The sequence below is a fragment of the Urocitellus parryii genome, chromosome 1 (assembly GCF_045843805.1).
Source record: "Urocitellus parryii isolate mUroPar1 chromosome 1, mUroPar1.hap1, whole genome shotgun sequence".
NCBI lineage: Eukaryota > Metazoa > Chordata > Mammalia > Rodentia > Sciuridae > Urocitellus > Urocitellus parryii.
This window is the reverse complement of record NC_135531.1, coordinates 47,868,776-47,882,916: the sequence shown is the minus strand read 5'-3', so window position 1 is coordinate 47,882,916 and position 14,141 is coordinate 47,868,776. Positions and strand designations below refer to the sequence as shown.

Genomic DNA, 14,141 nt, shown 5'->3' with positions numbered 1-14,141 from the left:
ATATTATAATGCATATATGTGTATATATATTATAATGCATATATATATATGTATATATATTATAATGCATATATATATGTATTTTGAGGAGATCACTTTCAGAGAAATTCAGATTATTTGGATAATGTTCCATATATCAGTTTTTTAGGGGGTGGGTACTCGGGATTGAACTCAGGGGCACTCAACCACTGGACCACATCCTCAGCCCTATTTTGTATTTTATTTAGAGACAGGGCCTCACTTTTACTGAGGATGACTTTGAACAAGTGATCCTCCTGCCTCAGCTTTCCGAGTTGCTGGAATTACAGGCATAAAGCACCACACCTGGCTGATATATCTGTTTTAAATGGAGTTACATTATCTTATTGTATTGGGGGGCATTTCATATATTACTTTTGTTTTGAAATTAGCAATTATATAGTTTCTTTCAAAATAATCTAATTGCTGTTCATCTGAGCCTAAAATTATGCAGTGGAAAAAACAATATCTTCCTCTTTCTTTTTCTTTGTTTAGACTACAACCAAATCGCAGTTAAATCCAGCTTTTGAAGATGCCTGGAGCAGCAGTGATGAGGAAGGATGAATATCAACCTTTTTGTTTCTACTGATGAAACTTTTAAAACACCACTGTTTGTGTGAGATTTTTGTTAAACTGTTCAGTTACTGACAATTAAATTAGCTTCAAATTTGGATGATAGTTTTTCCTCATTTTTTAAAATGAGTTTACTATTTGTATAAAGTCCCGAGGCCAGGAGCAGCCACTGTTGCTACAATACAATAGCAGAAGTTGTATCTCAGGTGAGATTGTAACAGATTGTCAAACCTGTGTAAAATTCTTTCTTATTGATATATTCATATTTTGCTATGATTTTATTTAACTGTGGATCATCCAGCTTTATGTTAAACAGTTTTGGACTTATTATCTCCTGCCATCCAAACAGTACATCACAGTAGGCTTTTAACTGGTGACATCTCATGTTTGCTTGAAGTCAGAAGCAGCTTGTACGCTCAAGCTTAAACTCCTTTCTATGAAACTAGCTAAGATTTACCATGTCCTGCCTCATTCATCCAAGCAAAAAATGTCCCAGGAGGGAATCTGGCTTAAACATAAAATGTCATCATAAAATTTCTATTTTATTCTCCCTTCTTCCTGTGTCAACCCACAAATGATTATTATGAAGCTAACTTTTCTTTTTTAAAAAAAATTTTGCTGGGGATTAAACCCAAGGACTCACACATGTTGGTCAAGTTCTTTATCAATGACCATCCCTAGCCTCTAAGAAGCTAATCTTATATTTTCTTTCTTCCTGATTCTTTAACCAGAAGGAGACTAGAAAAAGAGGTTTTTGTGAACTTGGATACTAAGTTCATGATTATTTTTCAGTGTGTTGAGTTTTTAAAGTATATAACTGTTAGACCTCATGTCAGACCTTTCTGGTCAAATATTTTCCATACAAGAGTTTTCTGAAACCCAGAGTATTCTACTCTCACTTTTTTCCCCTCCTGATGGGGATGCTTTTGACCTTTGAGAAAGGTATTAAAATAGGATTTTTTTTTAAATTTTAAGAAAAAAATAAGTCTTCTAAACTGTAAAGAATTGTATTGCTTCTTTCTAGTTATCTAAATATATGTATTCATTGTAAATAATTCAGACAACATAAAAACCAAAAAAAGAATGTAATGGGGGCCTGGGGTAAAGTACTTGCGAGGCACTGGGTTTGATTCTCAACACCACATATTAATAAAATAAAGATTCATTGATAACAACAAAAAAAGAAAGAAAGAAAGAAAGTAATGGCCACCTAGAATCAATACTCTAAGGTAACAACATCACTAACATTTTGATAGCTATTCTCTATGCATCTCTCTATGACAGTTTTACATAGTCAGATGTTCAGCATGCCAGTGTTATCATAGAAACTCCTTTCTTCTAACTAGAGTACTTCTTTCTTCATCTCTTACCCCTCTTGCCACAATCCAGGTTATTAACCTGGTGTGTGTTCTTTCATATTACAATCTTATATAGACCTAAAGAGAAATGTGGGTTTGTATTTTTAATTTTATAAAAATGAGATAGACATAGTTCTTTTTCTTTTTTTTTTTTTTTTTGGATACAACTCATACATCCCTCCATGCCATATTTGTATAAGAAGCCATTCTTGTTACTAACTGCATAATGTTCCATCTTGTGATTATGCCAGTTTTTTTCCAGTCATTCTTGAGAACAGTATAGATTATGAACTGCACCATATTTTCCTTAGGTGGTGTTGTGGTTTGGGTATAAACTGTCCCCCAGAGACTCATGTGTTGAAGGCTTGGTCCCTGGCGCAGCATTGTTCACAGGTGGGGCTTTTGAGAATTGATTGGATTGTGAGGGCTCTGGCCTCATCTGTGATTAAGCCACTGATTCATATTTGATGGAAGGAATAAAAACTTTAGATGGTGGCACCTCATTGAGGAAAGAAGATCCCAGGGGTCATGTCCTTAGGGAGTATATCTTATCCCTTTAGTCCCACCTCTTTGTGCTTCCTGGCTGGTCACCATCAGCTTTCATCTCCTACACTCTCCCACTATGATGTTCTGCCTCACCTTAGTCCCAAAGCAGCAGAACCATCTTACCATAGACAGATCTCTGAAACTGTGAACCAAAATAAATCTTTCTTCCTTCAAGTTGCTTTTCTCTAATATTTGTCACAGTAGAGAAAAGGTAACTACCACAGGTGGTCTATTTGGGCAGTACAGTTTACTTACTGAATATTATCTTTTCCTCTGGTAGCGGAAATGGTACTTTTGCTATGTGTAGGATTCTTGGGTTGTAGTCCTTTTCTTTCCTTAGTTTATAAATATTGTGTACTCTTTCTTCTAACTTCTCATGTTGCAGATGAGAATTCCAAAGCCAGTTTTATTTATTTATTTCCCCCTTTGTAGGGAACTCATTCTTTATAGTGGAAGCTTGTAAAATGTGAGGGGTTTTTTTTTTTCCTTATTCTTACAATCTTTCAATTTTGTCAGAATATCTGATCCTTTATCCCTCTCCCTTCCTCCTCCCATCACTTTTTGGACTACTGAGCTCTTTCATCTTTCAGTCTAAAGGCTCAAACTGTTTCTTGGCTTAGGCTATTTTCTTCTAATACTTGTCTGATTAAATTGCTTCTCCTTGTAGTTATCATTGTTATCATCCTCTTCTCCATTTTTTTTCTGCCTCTTCTTCCTCTTCCTTTTCCTCCTCCTCCATAATAATTACATGTAACATCTACATTAACCTTTAATAGTCTTTTCCTTCCTGCTTGTCTTTTGTGGTATTATTGTTGTGACTAGAGTACCCCACATATAATAGGTGCTCAGTGAGTACTTGTTTTGTTATTTCTGTTCTTTACTTGAATGTTTATGCTTGATTTTAAAAGTCATTAATTTGGGCTTGACTAGTCATCAGGAGAGACTTCAATTATTGTTTTGTTCCCTTCTCTACCCTAAACACTTATTTTTTTAAAGCACTTATAGAGAAATATGGGAGGTCTACAGAAGCTTCTACTTGAAACTTTAAATAGTATTTGTTCAGTTGATATTTTCCAAGGCCTATTCACAGTAGATATCAAGGAACTATCGTGAAAGCAGTATTTGCTTAAAACTTGTCTGCAGTGTCTTGAACATTTTACATATTTTTCTTCCACACTGTCTTACTAACAGTATGCATCTTTTAGTCACATAAAATATTTTTATCCTGTTGTATGTCAAAGAATACTCATGCTAGTTTTTTTACATCACCTCAACTTGACCCTGGTTTTAACTAAAGCCGTTCATGCTACAACTATGAAACACTTAGTTTTCAAAAACATAGAAATAATAAATGTACATGTTGTATTGACATAGCCCTAAACCTGTTAATTAGCAAACCTAAAAGTAACATCATTGAAAATTTTGACCTCTCTGACACTTGCTATCAAGCCTTTACTTTATAATTGATTAAAAAAACATTAATAGAGAAAAACTGTTTGCTTCAAGTTAAGCTTTCCTTTTGCATTGGTTATACTAAAAGGTTCCATTAAACTAGATTTTAAAAAAAAGAGAGAAAGCTTTGAAAACAAACCCATGAGATACAAATAACTTTAAAATGATGACTTTTCATTAAGGCAGAAAAAAGTATATAGAATTCACTATTGATGAGACACCAGAAAACAAAAACCTTTCGCTATCTTATTTTAAAATTTGAATAAGACAGTGATAGAAAAAGTTTATATCAACAGACTAGTCCAAATTATCTTTCAAAGATAAATTACTGCCTCAAAATGGAAAAAAAAAATCTCCAATTATATGTTGAAATAAGGGTTGCATAGTTTTAACTTAAAAATATTTAATTACTGTTCAGTAATATATTAGTACTCAGTTATTCCTATTAAATGATACAAGTAGAGAAGACTAGAAAAGCTAAATATATTTCTGTATATTATATGATTTTATAAACAAATACTTTGAAATTAGTCATACAATGCCAGAAATGGAATGGTGAAGAGTCTGGCTCACTTGAGATTTTGCCTTTCAAAAAGTATAACAGGGAGAACCAATTACAAAACGAGAACAGTCACTTGCTTTCTATTATGATAAACGTTCTAGACATCTGGAGGTGAAATCTGTTGCTCATGCTAGAGAGTTGGTTCTTCTTTCCCTGCCCCATTCTGCACATTATCTAACAAAGTTCAATGGTGAATATGACTTTTCTTCCTTGCAAAGAATATGTGAAGTCCTTCTGTGCTGCCTAGACTCTCTGAAGTAAACCTTAGAGTCTAAAAGCATTATAGGTCATGTATTATATTACAAACTTATGTATCTTACTAGTTCTGACAGCAACATCCTCAGATACAGGAGGCATAGTTCTTTTGCTGTTATCTAGTTGTTTTCTGGGTCCCCCTCCCCTTTTTAAATTAGACAATTGAAAATTCAAAACAAGGCGATGGAAAGGCATAAGACAATATGCATTGTGACCTATCTTAGTGCTCCATGAGTAAGAGCCTGCAAATGAATGGCCTTTAGGACTAGCCACTCCTCACAGAGATAATAGTTTTGAACCTGTCAATTTACCTGTCAATTTTGTACTTATAGGTAGATACAGTTCACCTAGTTTATGATCTCCTAAAGTTTGGGAAGAAATGGGTTTTATATTCCTAAACTGATTTATTATTCTGTCACTAAAACTACAATGAAATCAACGTGTGAAGTCCAAATTCCCCAAGCTTCTCCTGTTTTTAGTGCCCTGTCAGGTTATCAGTGGTTATTGCATAAGATTTACAGAACTTCTTGGCCCTGGACCTGGCCAGTGACTGTTTCCTTGGCATTGGTGGTCAACTCTTGAAGGTAGCAAATGTTTTTTGGCTCAAGTGATTTGCCCAAGCCATTTCTCTTTTGTTCATTTCATCTTTTGCAACAAGCTTAGCAACAGTGCTAAATCAGGATTTATTAACGTCTTCTTGGACAAGCACCAGCAGGACCATGGAACATGCCATTTAAACTCACCTCTCCAGCTTCTCTCTACACCCTGCATGTTGGTTTCATCCACTGTATGTAAAATATGTATATTTTCTAAATAAATACATTTTTCAAAGTTGTGTTAAAATAAGGAAATAACATTCTTAATTTGAGAATTGAGTTAGCTGTTTTATTATACAATTGCAGTGTTCTCATTTATATGCAAAATTTTGTCCAAGTTTCAGTCAGTACTATGGGAAAAAAGTTATTAAAAATAACTCAGTGGGCTGGGGTTGTGGCTCAGTGCTAGAGCACTTGCCTCACATTTGTGAGGCACTGGGTTTTATTCTCAGCACCACATATAAATAAATGAAGAAAATAAAGGTCCATCTAAAACTAAAAAAATATTTTAAAAATTCAGTGGTGGTAACTATGAACATTAAAAAATGGCAATATTATTTTTCAATTATCTTGGTTTCATTAAAAGTAAATGATAAATAAGAGACTGGAAATCAGAAGACTTGAGATGTAATCTTTTTTTTTAATTAGTTGTTCAAGACAATACAATGATCTTGACATATCATACATTTGATTCAAATAGGGTATGAATTCTCATTTTTCCACGTGTACAGATTGCAGGATCACATTGGTTATACACCCATGTGTACACATACAGCAATCCTAGTGTCAGTTGTATTCTGCTGCCCTCCCTATCTCCCCTCCCCTCCCATCCCTATTGTCTACCCATACTACTGTGACACTTATCTCTTTTTTTTCCCTTCCCTTCGCCCTCACACCATCGTATATGTATTTTGTGAACCCATGAGGGTCCCCTTCCATCTTCCGTGCATTTCTCCTTTTCCCTCCCTTTCCCTCCTTCCTCTTTTCCTTATTTTGTGGTAATCTTCTTCTCATGCTCTTCCTTCCTACTCTGTTTTGAGTCACCTCCCTTATATCAGCGAAGACATTCGGCATTTGTTTTTTAGGGATTGGCTAACTTCGCTTACATAATTTGCTCTAGTGCCATCCATTTCCCTGCAAATGCCATGATTTTGTTATTTTTTACTGCTGAGTAATATTCCATTGTGTATAAATGCTGTGGTGGATTACATTTATTGATTTCCGTATATTGAACCAGCCTTGCATCCCAGGGATAAATCCTACTTGATCATGGTGCACAATTTTTTAAATATATTTTTGTATCCGATTTGCCAGAATTTTATTGAGGATTTTTGCATCTATGTTCATTAGAGATATTGGTCTGTAGTTTTCTTTCTTTGAAGTGTCCTTATCTGGTTTCGGAATCAGGATGATGTTGGCCTCTTAGAAAGAATTTAGAAGTACTCCCTCTTTTTCTATTTCACGAAATAGCTTGAGAAGTATTGGTGTTAGTTCTTCTTTAAAGGTATTGTAAAACTCTGCTGTACACCCATCCGGTCCTGGGCTTTTCTTGGTTGGTATTCTTTTGATGGCTTCTTCTATTTCCTCAATTGATATTGGTCTGTTTAAGTTGTGTATATCCTCTTGACTCAATCTGGGCAGATCATATGACTTAAGAAATTTATCGATGCCTTCACTATCTTCTATTTTATTGGAGTATAAGGTTTCAAAATAATTTCTAATTATCTTCTGTATTTCTGTAGTGTCTGTTGTGATATTGCCTTTTTCATCCTTATGCTAGTAATTTGAGTTCTCTCTCTTCTTCTCTTCGTTAGCATGGCTAAGGGGCTGTTGATCTTATTTATTTTTTCGAAGAACCAACTTTTTTTTTGTAAATTTTTTCAATTGTTTCTTTTACTTTAATTTCATTGATTTCAGCTCTGATTTTAATTATTTCTTGCCTTCTACTGCATTTGCTGTTGTTTTGCTCTTCTTTTTAAGGGCTTTGAGATGAAGTGTGAGATCATTTATTTGTTGGTTTTTCCTTTTTTTGAGGAATGAGCTCCAAGCAATGAATTTCCCTCTTAGAACAGCTTTCATTGTGTCCCATAGATTCTGATATGTTGTGTCTGTGTTTTTATTTATCTCAATAAATTTTTAAATTTCCTCCTTGATGTCATCTGTAACCCATTGATCGTTCAGTAACATATTGTTCATTCTCCAAATGATGTAGGGTTTTTCCCTTCTTCTTTTATTATTGATTTCCGTTTCATTCCATTATGATCAGATAAGATTCATGGTATTATCTCTACTCCTTTGTAATTGCTAAGAGTTGCCCTATGGCATAATATATGGTCTATTTTTGAGAAGGATCCATGTGCTGCTGAGAAAAAAGTATATCCACTTGTTGATGGTTGATATATCCTATATATGTCGGTTAAGTCTAGGTTATTAATTGTGTTATTGAGTTCTATAGTTTCTTTATTCAGCTTTTGTTTGGAAGATCTGTCCAGTGGTGAGAGAGGTGTATTGAAGTCACCTGTAATTATTGTGTTGTGGTCAATTTGTCCCTTGAACTTGAGGAGGGTTTGTTTTATGAACATAGCAGCACCATTGTTTGGGGCATATAAATTGATAACTGTTATGTCTTGTTGGTGAATGGTTCCTTTTAGCGGTATATAATGTCCTTTTTTATCCCTTTTGATTAATTTTGGCTTGAAGTCGATTTTATTTGATATGAGTATAGCCACCCCTGCTTGCTTCCGAGGCCCATGTGCGTGGTATGATTTTTCCCAGCCTTTCACCTTCAGCCTGTGTGTGTCTTTTCCTATCAGATGAGTCTCCTGAAGGCAGTATATTGTTGGATTTGCTTTTTTAATCCAGGTTGCTAGCCTATGTCGTTTAATTGGTAAGTTTAAGCCATTAACATTTAGGGTTACTATTGATATATGGTTTGTACTTCCAGTCATGTCTGTTTATTCATTTAATTATTTTTAAGATTTGGTTTGTTTTTCCTCTTTGTTTAGTTTTTCATCCCCCCCTCCTTTACTGAGGTACTGCCCACTGTTGTTTTTTGTTGTTGTTTTTCATATCATCTTCATGTAGTGTTTTGCCCAAAATGCTTCGCAATGCTGGTTTTCTGGCTGCGAATTCTTTTAACTTTTGTTTATCATGGAAGATTTTTATTTTATTGTCAAACCTGAAGCTTAGTTTTGCTGGATACAAAACTCTTGGTTCACACCCATTATCTTTTAGTGTTTAGTGTTTAGTTGTTCCAAGAGATGTAATCTTAAACATTTAGATGATACTTAGGTATTATTTAGGTAATATCTTTTTATCTTGTTTTTCATTAGTTAAAATACAAAAAATGAAGAGGACAGAAAATTAGAATAGGAAATAAGTGCATTCCTACTCTAAAATAAGACACTAAGATTTTTAAAGCATTTTAAAATGGTGTTCACTGTATAAAATGTATAAATACAAGGGTTTATTTGAGACAAATGTTATTGAAGGTAAAAGTAGAGTGAGTGTCATTATAAGTTTCTTGAATTGCCTTATACTAAATGAATACTCGAAATCTAGTGGAATGAAAATTAAATTTTGCCTAAACTAAATGATTAAAGTTTCCATCCAAATTATTATTGGGGTCATCACTGATTAGCTGTTGGATTTTGCAAGTTAACATCCTGAGTTAATTTCTTCATTCTGTAGAAGGAAGTTTACAATGTTTAAGAATAAGTGAAAAATAAAGTTCTGATACATAAGAATCATACAGCTAGTAGAACTCTTATTTAAAATCTCAAAATTTGGGGATTATGAGCTTCTGTTGAAATTCACTCACATTTTACCTCAAGGACATGATCTGCTTGTCCTTACTTTGTCTTTCCCTTCTAGAAAGTATTAAAAGGGCAGAGAGTTTGTCTGTTTCATTTATTACTGTATCTTAAGCACTGAGAATACTGCTTAACAAATAGTTGGTGCCAAAATCATTGAATTAATTGGTGAACAACACCATTACCAAGCCTTTAACTGCACTACAATAACTAATCACAACTAATTATTTTTGTAATTTAAAGTGTTTTTAAATATCAGTTGATAATCTGGGTGTTTCATTAACCTTGTAAGTCCTCTCACAAAATGGCAGATGGTCCTTTTCTCAGAGTTGCTATTGGCATTTACACCCAACATAGATCCTCTCTGAATCTTTCAAAGTGGATTCTTTGCTTATTAGTTATATCCTAACTATAGGTTATATTGGGGGACTTGCCTTGTGAATCTCAAAAAATCTTTAAAAAGTAAGGGAATTTTATGAAGTTCTGAGTTCAGATTTCCCTGTGGGTTCTTCTCCACTTCTGATGGGACTACATATTTCTTTTGACTCTAAAGATTTCATATTGCATTTGACTCTTAAGATCTAGGTGGTGTTCTTGTGTCCCACAATATAGAAAAATAACAAATTTTCTGAAATGTTTACATATATGGGTCATTGATTTATCTTTCTTCCTAAAATGAATGTAGGCAAAGTAAGATGTAGGCTCACAATGTCAAATGTTCACAAAAGGCAGGGAAATACAGTAAATGATGAAAAAGTAGAGGTACCTAGAATCAGATTTAACAATTATAATTATATTCTTTTTAATATTCTGGTTTAAGCATATAATTTAATAAATGTATGATATTGGAGATTAAATTCCCTGATATAAAATTCAAATATCCAATGTATAAGTAGGGGTTTTGATTTTATTTTTCCTCTATAATTCATTATTTTTTAATTTTCAACCAGAGAAATGTGACATCTTTCTTCTATACCATCTGGGAGCAACATTAATTTTATTTAGATAAATAGTGCAAAAGTTTTTCATAGATATGGTTCTTCTAAAACCGATTCTTTGCTCAATATCCTTTTTTGTACATTTGAAATATCAGCCCAACTAATTTATAGAATTTAGATCAAGGTTTGTTTTTAAAAGTATACTTCAGTATACTACCGTTTTTTTTTTAATAAAAAGGAAAATTCACATGCTTTGTGACCTGCCAGAAATCACTGCTTTCTTAAAAAAAAAAAAAAAAAGGAAAATTGAGCTAAGTTTGTTCATTTTCAAGGATTTTGAAATCAAATAACTTAAGAATTTGCTATGTTCCCCAAAGGATATGTTTTAAAGTCTTGGTCTTTATGTTGGTGATTTTGGTACATGGTAGAACCTTTAAGAAATTGGGTCCAGTAAAAGGAAGTTAGGGCATTGAGTTCATGCCCTTGAAGGGTCTATTTGGATTCCAGCCGCTTTCTCTCTTTGCTTCCCAGCTACCATGAGGTGAGCAACCTCCTCCACCACATGCTGTTACCATGATGTACTGTGCTGCCACAGGCTCAAGCTACCATGAAATAAAATCTCTGAAACCATGAGCCTTCATTAAGTTGATATGCTGAGGTATTTTGTTACATTACAGAAAGCTAGCACAGAATTCAGTTCTTAGCTCCATAAGGGTAATCCTCAGTTAAATTTATGAAAAATGACTTGTGTATATTAAAGTAAGCCATATTTTTCCTGGTTGAGTTTCCCAAAGTTATAGTTTAGCTAGAAATTACAGGAATAAAGTGATTGACTCATTTATGTAACTAGTTTAAAAGTATATGAGGTTAACCAAAGTTGCAATCTTTTGACTAAATCTTTACTAATGAGATCAGTTGATACTTCCTTTATGTTATATAAACCAGTTTCTTACAATCATCCCCTCCAAAAATCTTAGTCTCATACCACATAGGTTGTGCATACAATTCGAGTAAAGAAATCACTGACAATTGTCTATGGTTCAAACCATCATAGCACATCTAATTCATAATATAAATTACCACATTCATGACATGCTTTTTTTCAATAAAATGTGACTTATTGAATCATAAGAGTCACATGTCGTATGATTGTGCAAACTGCCACTGTGAATTTACATTTTGTAAAACAAGTGTAATGTTAGCATTGCCTTACTGAAGTGCCTTCTGCAGTCTACTTTATAGGAACTTCACTTATCACACAAAAATCATTTCCTGATATGTCCATTACTGGCACGGTGTTCAAAAATTATTCAAACAAATCCTTTTGGATCCCACAAATGACTAATACCTAATTGGGTGGTGTTTATATCCTTTATATCTGTATTCTCATTGGCTGAAAAAAAGCTACAAATAATTTAACCCATTCATGCAACTTTGTAATATGAGTCCCTTTACCCCAACTTTAACATACTAGGAAATATTGTATATAGTTAAATTTCTATTTGCAAACATTAATTTATGTTCAGGACACAATTTCCACCTTCTTATAACCCATCATTAGCAAAAGGTTTTCATGCCAAGAAAAAAAATTCACTTAATGTATTTTACTATCACTTTCTGTGTTTTCGTGGGGAAAAATACTAGCATTCCTTATTTTTAGTTTATTAAGATTGTCATTAAAGTAAGTTTGTCATTACATGTGTGTGCTATTCTGGTCAGTATTCTTATCTGTTTCATAATAGTTTCTTAAGTCATGTATATTTAGTACAGTGTTCACTAATAGTTGGGGCACAGTAGTAGTCACATAAGGAATAGTTTCCACTTTCATGACATATTCTTCTCTTGGAACACTTGGCTTTGCCAGTTTTTAATTTTGTCATTTTTTATTAATTTTAAATTTGTTTTAATTAGTTATACATGACATGTATAATTAGTTATACATGACATGAATGTATTTTACACTATGATATACATAGATGGGATATAATTTCTCATTTTTTCTGAGTATACATATTATAGAATCATATTGGTCAAGGAGTCACCCTATATATAAAGTAATAATGTCTGTTTCATTCTACTATCTTTCCTATCTCCACATTCCCCCCTCCCCTCCATGCACTTCCCTCTACCTAATCAAAGGTAACACTGTTCTTCCATAGTGTCTTCACCTTATTGTGAAGTAGCATTTGCATATTAGAGAAAATATTCAGCCTTTGGTTTTTTGGGATTGGTTTATTTTGCTTAGCATGATATTCTCCAACTCCATCCATTTACTGGCAAATGCCATAATTTCATTCTTCTTTAAAGCTGAGTAATATTCCATTGAGTATATATACCACATTTTCTTTATTCACTCATCTATTGAAGGGCACCTAGGTTGGTTCCATCATTTAGCTGTTATGAATTGAGCTGCTGTAACCATTGATGTGGCTGCATTACTGTAGTATGCTGATTTTAAGCCCTTTGGGTATAAACTGAGGAGTAGGATAGCTGGGTCAAATGGTAGTTCCATTCCAAGTTTTCTGAGGAATCTCCATACTGTTTTCCATAATGGTTGCACCAATTTGCAGTCCCACCAGAAATGTATGAGTGTACCTTTTTCCCCACATCCTTGCCAACATTTATTGTTGCCTGGATTTTTGATGATTGCCATTCTGACAGGCGTTAGATGAAATCTTAGTTTTGATTTGCATTTCTCTATTTGCTAGAGATTTTTAACACTTTTTCATATATTTATTGTTCGATTCTATTTCTTCTGTGAAATACCTGTTCAGTTCCTTAACCCATTTATTGATTTGGTTGTTTGGTTTTTTGGCGTTAAGTTTTTTGAGTTCTTTATATATCCTAGAGATTAATGCTTTATCAGAGGTACATGTGGTAAAGATTTTCTCCCAGTCTGTAGACTCTCTCCTCATGTTATTGATTGTTTCCTTTTCTGAGAAGAAGCTTTTTAATTTGAATCCATCCTATTTATTGATTCTTGATTTTACTTCTTGTGCTTTAGGAGTCTTGTTAATGAAGTCAGATTCTAGGACTACATGGTAAAGATTTGCGCCTATTTTTTCTTCTGTTAGGCTCAGAGTCTCTGTTCTAGTGCCTAAGACATTGATCCATTTTGAGATGATTTTTGTGCAGGGTGAGAGATAGAGGTTTAATTTCATTTTACTACATATGGATTTCCAGTTTTGCCAGCACCATTTGTTGAGTAAGCTATCTTTTCTCCAGAGAATGTTTTTGGAACTTTTGTCTAGTATGACATAACTATATTTATGTGGGTTTGTCTCTGTGTCCTCTATTCTGTATCATTGGTCTACAGTCTATTTTGGTGCCGATACCATGGCATTTTTGTAACTATAGCTCTGCAGTATAGTTTAAGGTCTAGTGTTGTGATGCCTCCTGTTTCACTTTTCTTGCTAAGGATTGCTTTAGCTATTCTGTGTCTCTTGTTTTTCCAAATAAATTTCATGATTGCTTTTTCTATTTCTATGAAGTATGTCATTGAGATTTTAATGGAAATTGCATTAAATCTATATAACACTTTTGGTACTATGGCTGTTTTGACAATATTAATTCTACCTGTCCAGGAGCATGGAAGGTCTTTCCATCTTCTGAGGTTTTCTTTAATTTCTTTCTTTAGTATTCTGTAGTTGTCATGGTGCAGGTCTTTCACCTCTTTTTTTAGATTGATTCCCGGGTGGGTTTTTTTTTTTTTTGAGCCTATTATGAATGGGGTAGTTTTCCTAATTTTTCTTTCAATGGATTCATCGCTGATATATAGGAATGTGTTTGATTTATGGATGTTAATTTTATATCCTACTGCTTTACTGAATTCATTTATTAGTTCTAGACGTTTTCTGGTGGAATTTTTTTGGTTTTCTAGATATAGAATCATGCCATCAACAAATAGTGATAATTTGAGTTCTTCTTTACCTATTTGTATCCCTTTAATTTTTTTCTTTTGTCTAATTGCTCAGGCTAGAGTTTCAAGGATGATATTGAACAGAAGTAGTAAAAGAGGACATCCTTGTCTT

General features: G+C 33.6%; 1 protein-coding gene across 2 annotated transcripts in view; it reads left to right on the top strand.

Moving 5' to 3' along the window:
• Ercc8 (ERCC excision repair 8, CSA ubiquitin ligase complex subunit) overlaps positions 1–9,051 on the top strand; it is a 60,542-nt gene extending 51,491 nt beyond the window's left edge. For both annotated transcript variants that reach the window (XM_026402548.2, XM_077800289.1), the window contains one exon: positions 514–9,051. In XM_026402548.2, the coding sequence (XP_026258333.1) occupies positions 514–582 (69 nt within the window). In that variant the 3' untranslated portion in view covers positions 583–9,051. The remainder of the gene's footprint in view (positions 1–513) is intronic.
• Positions 9,052–14,141: the final 5,090 nt, after the last annotated feature.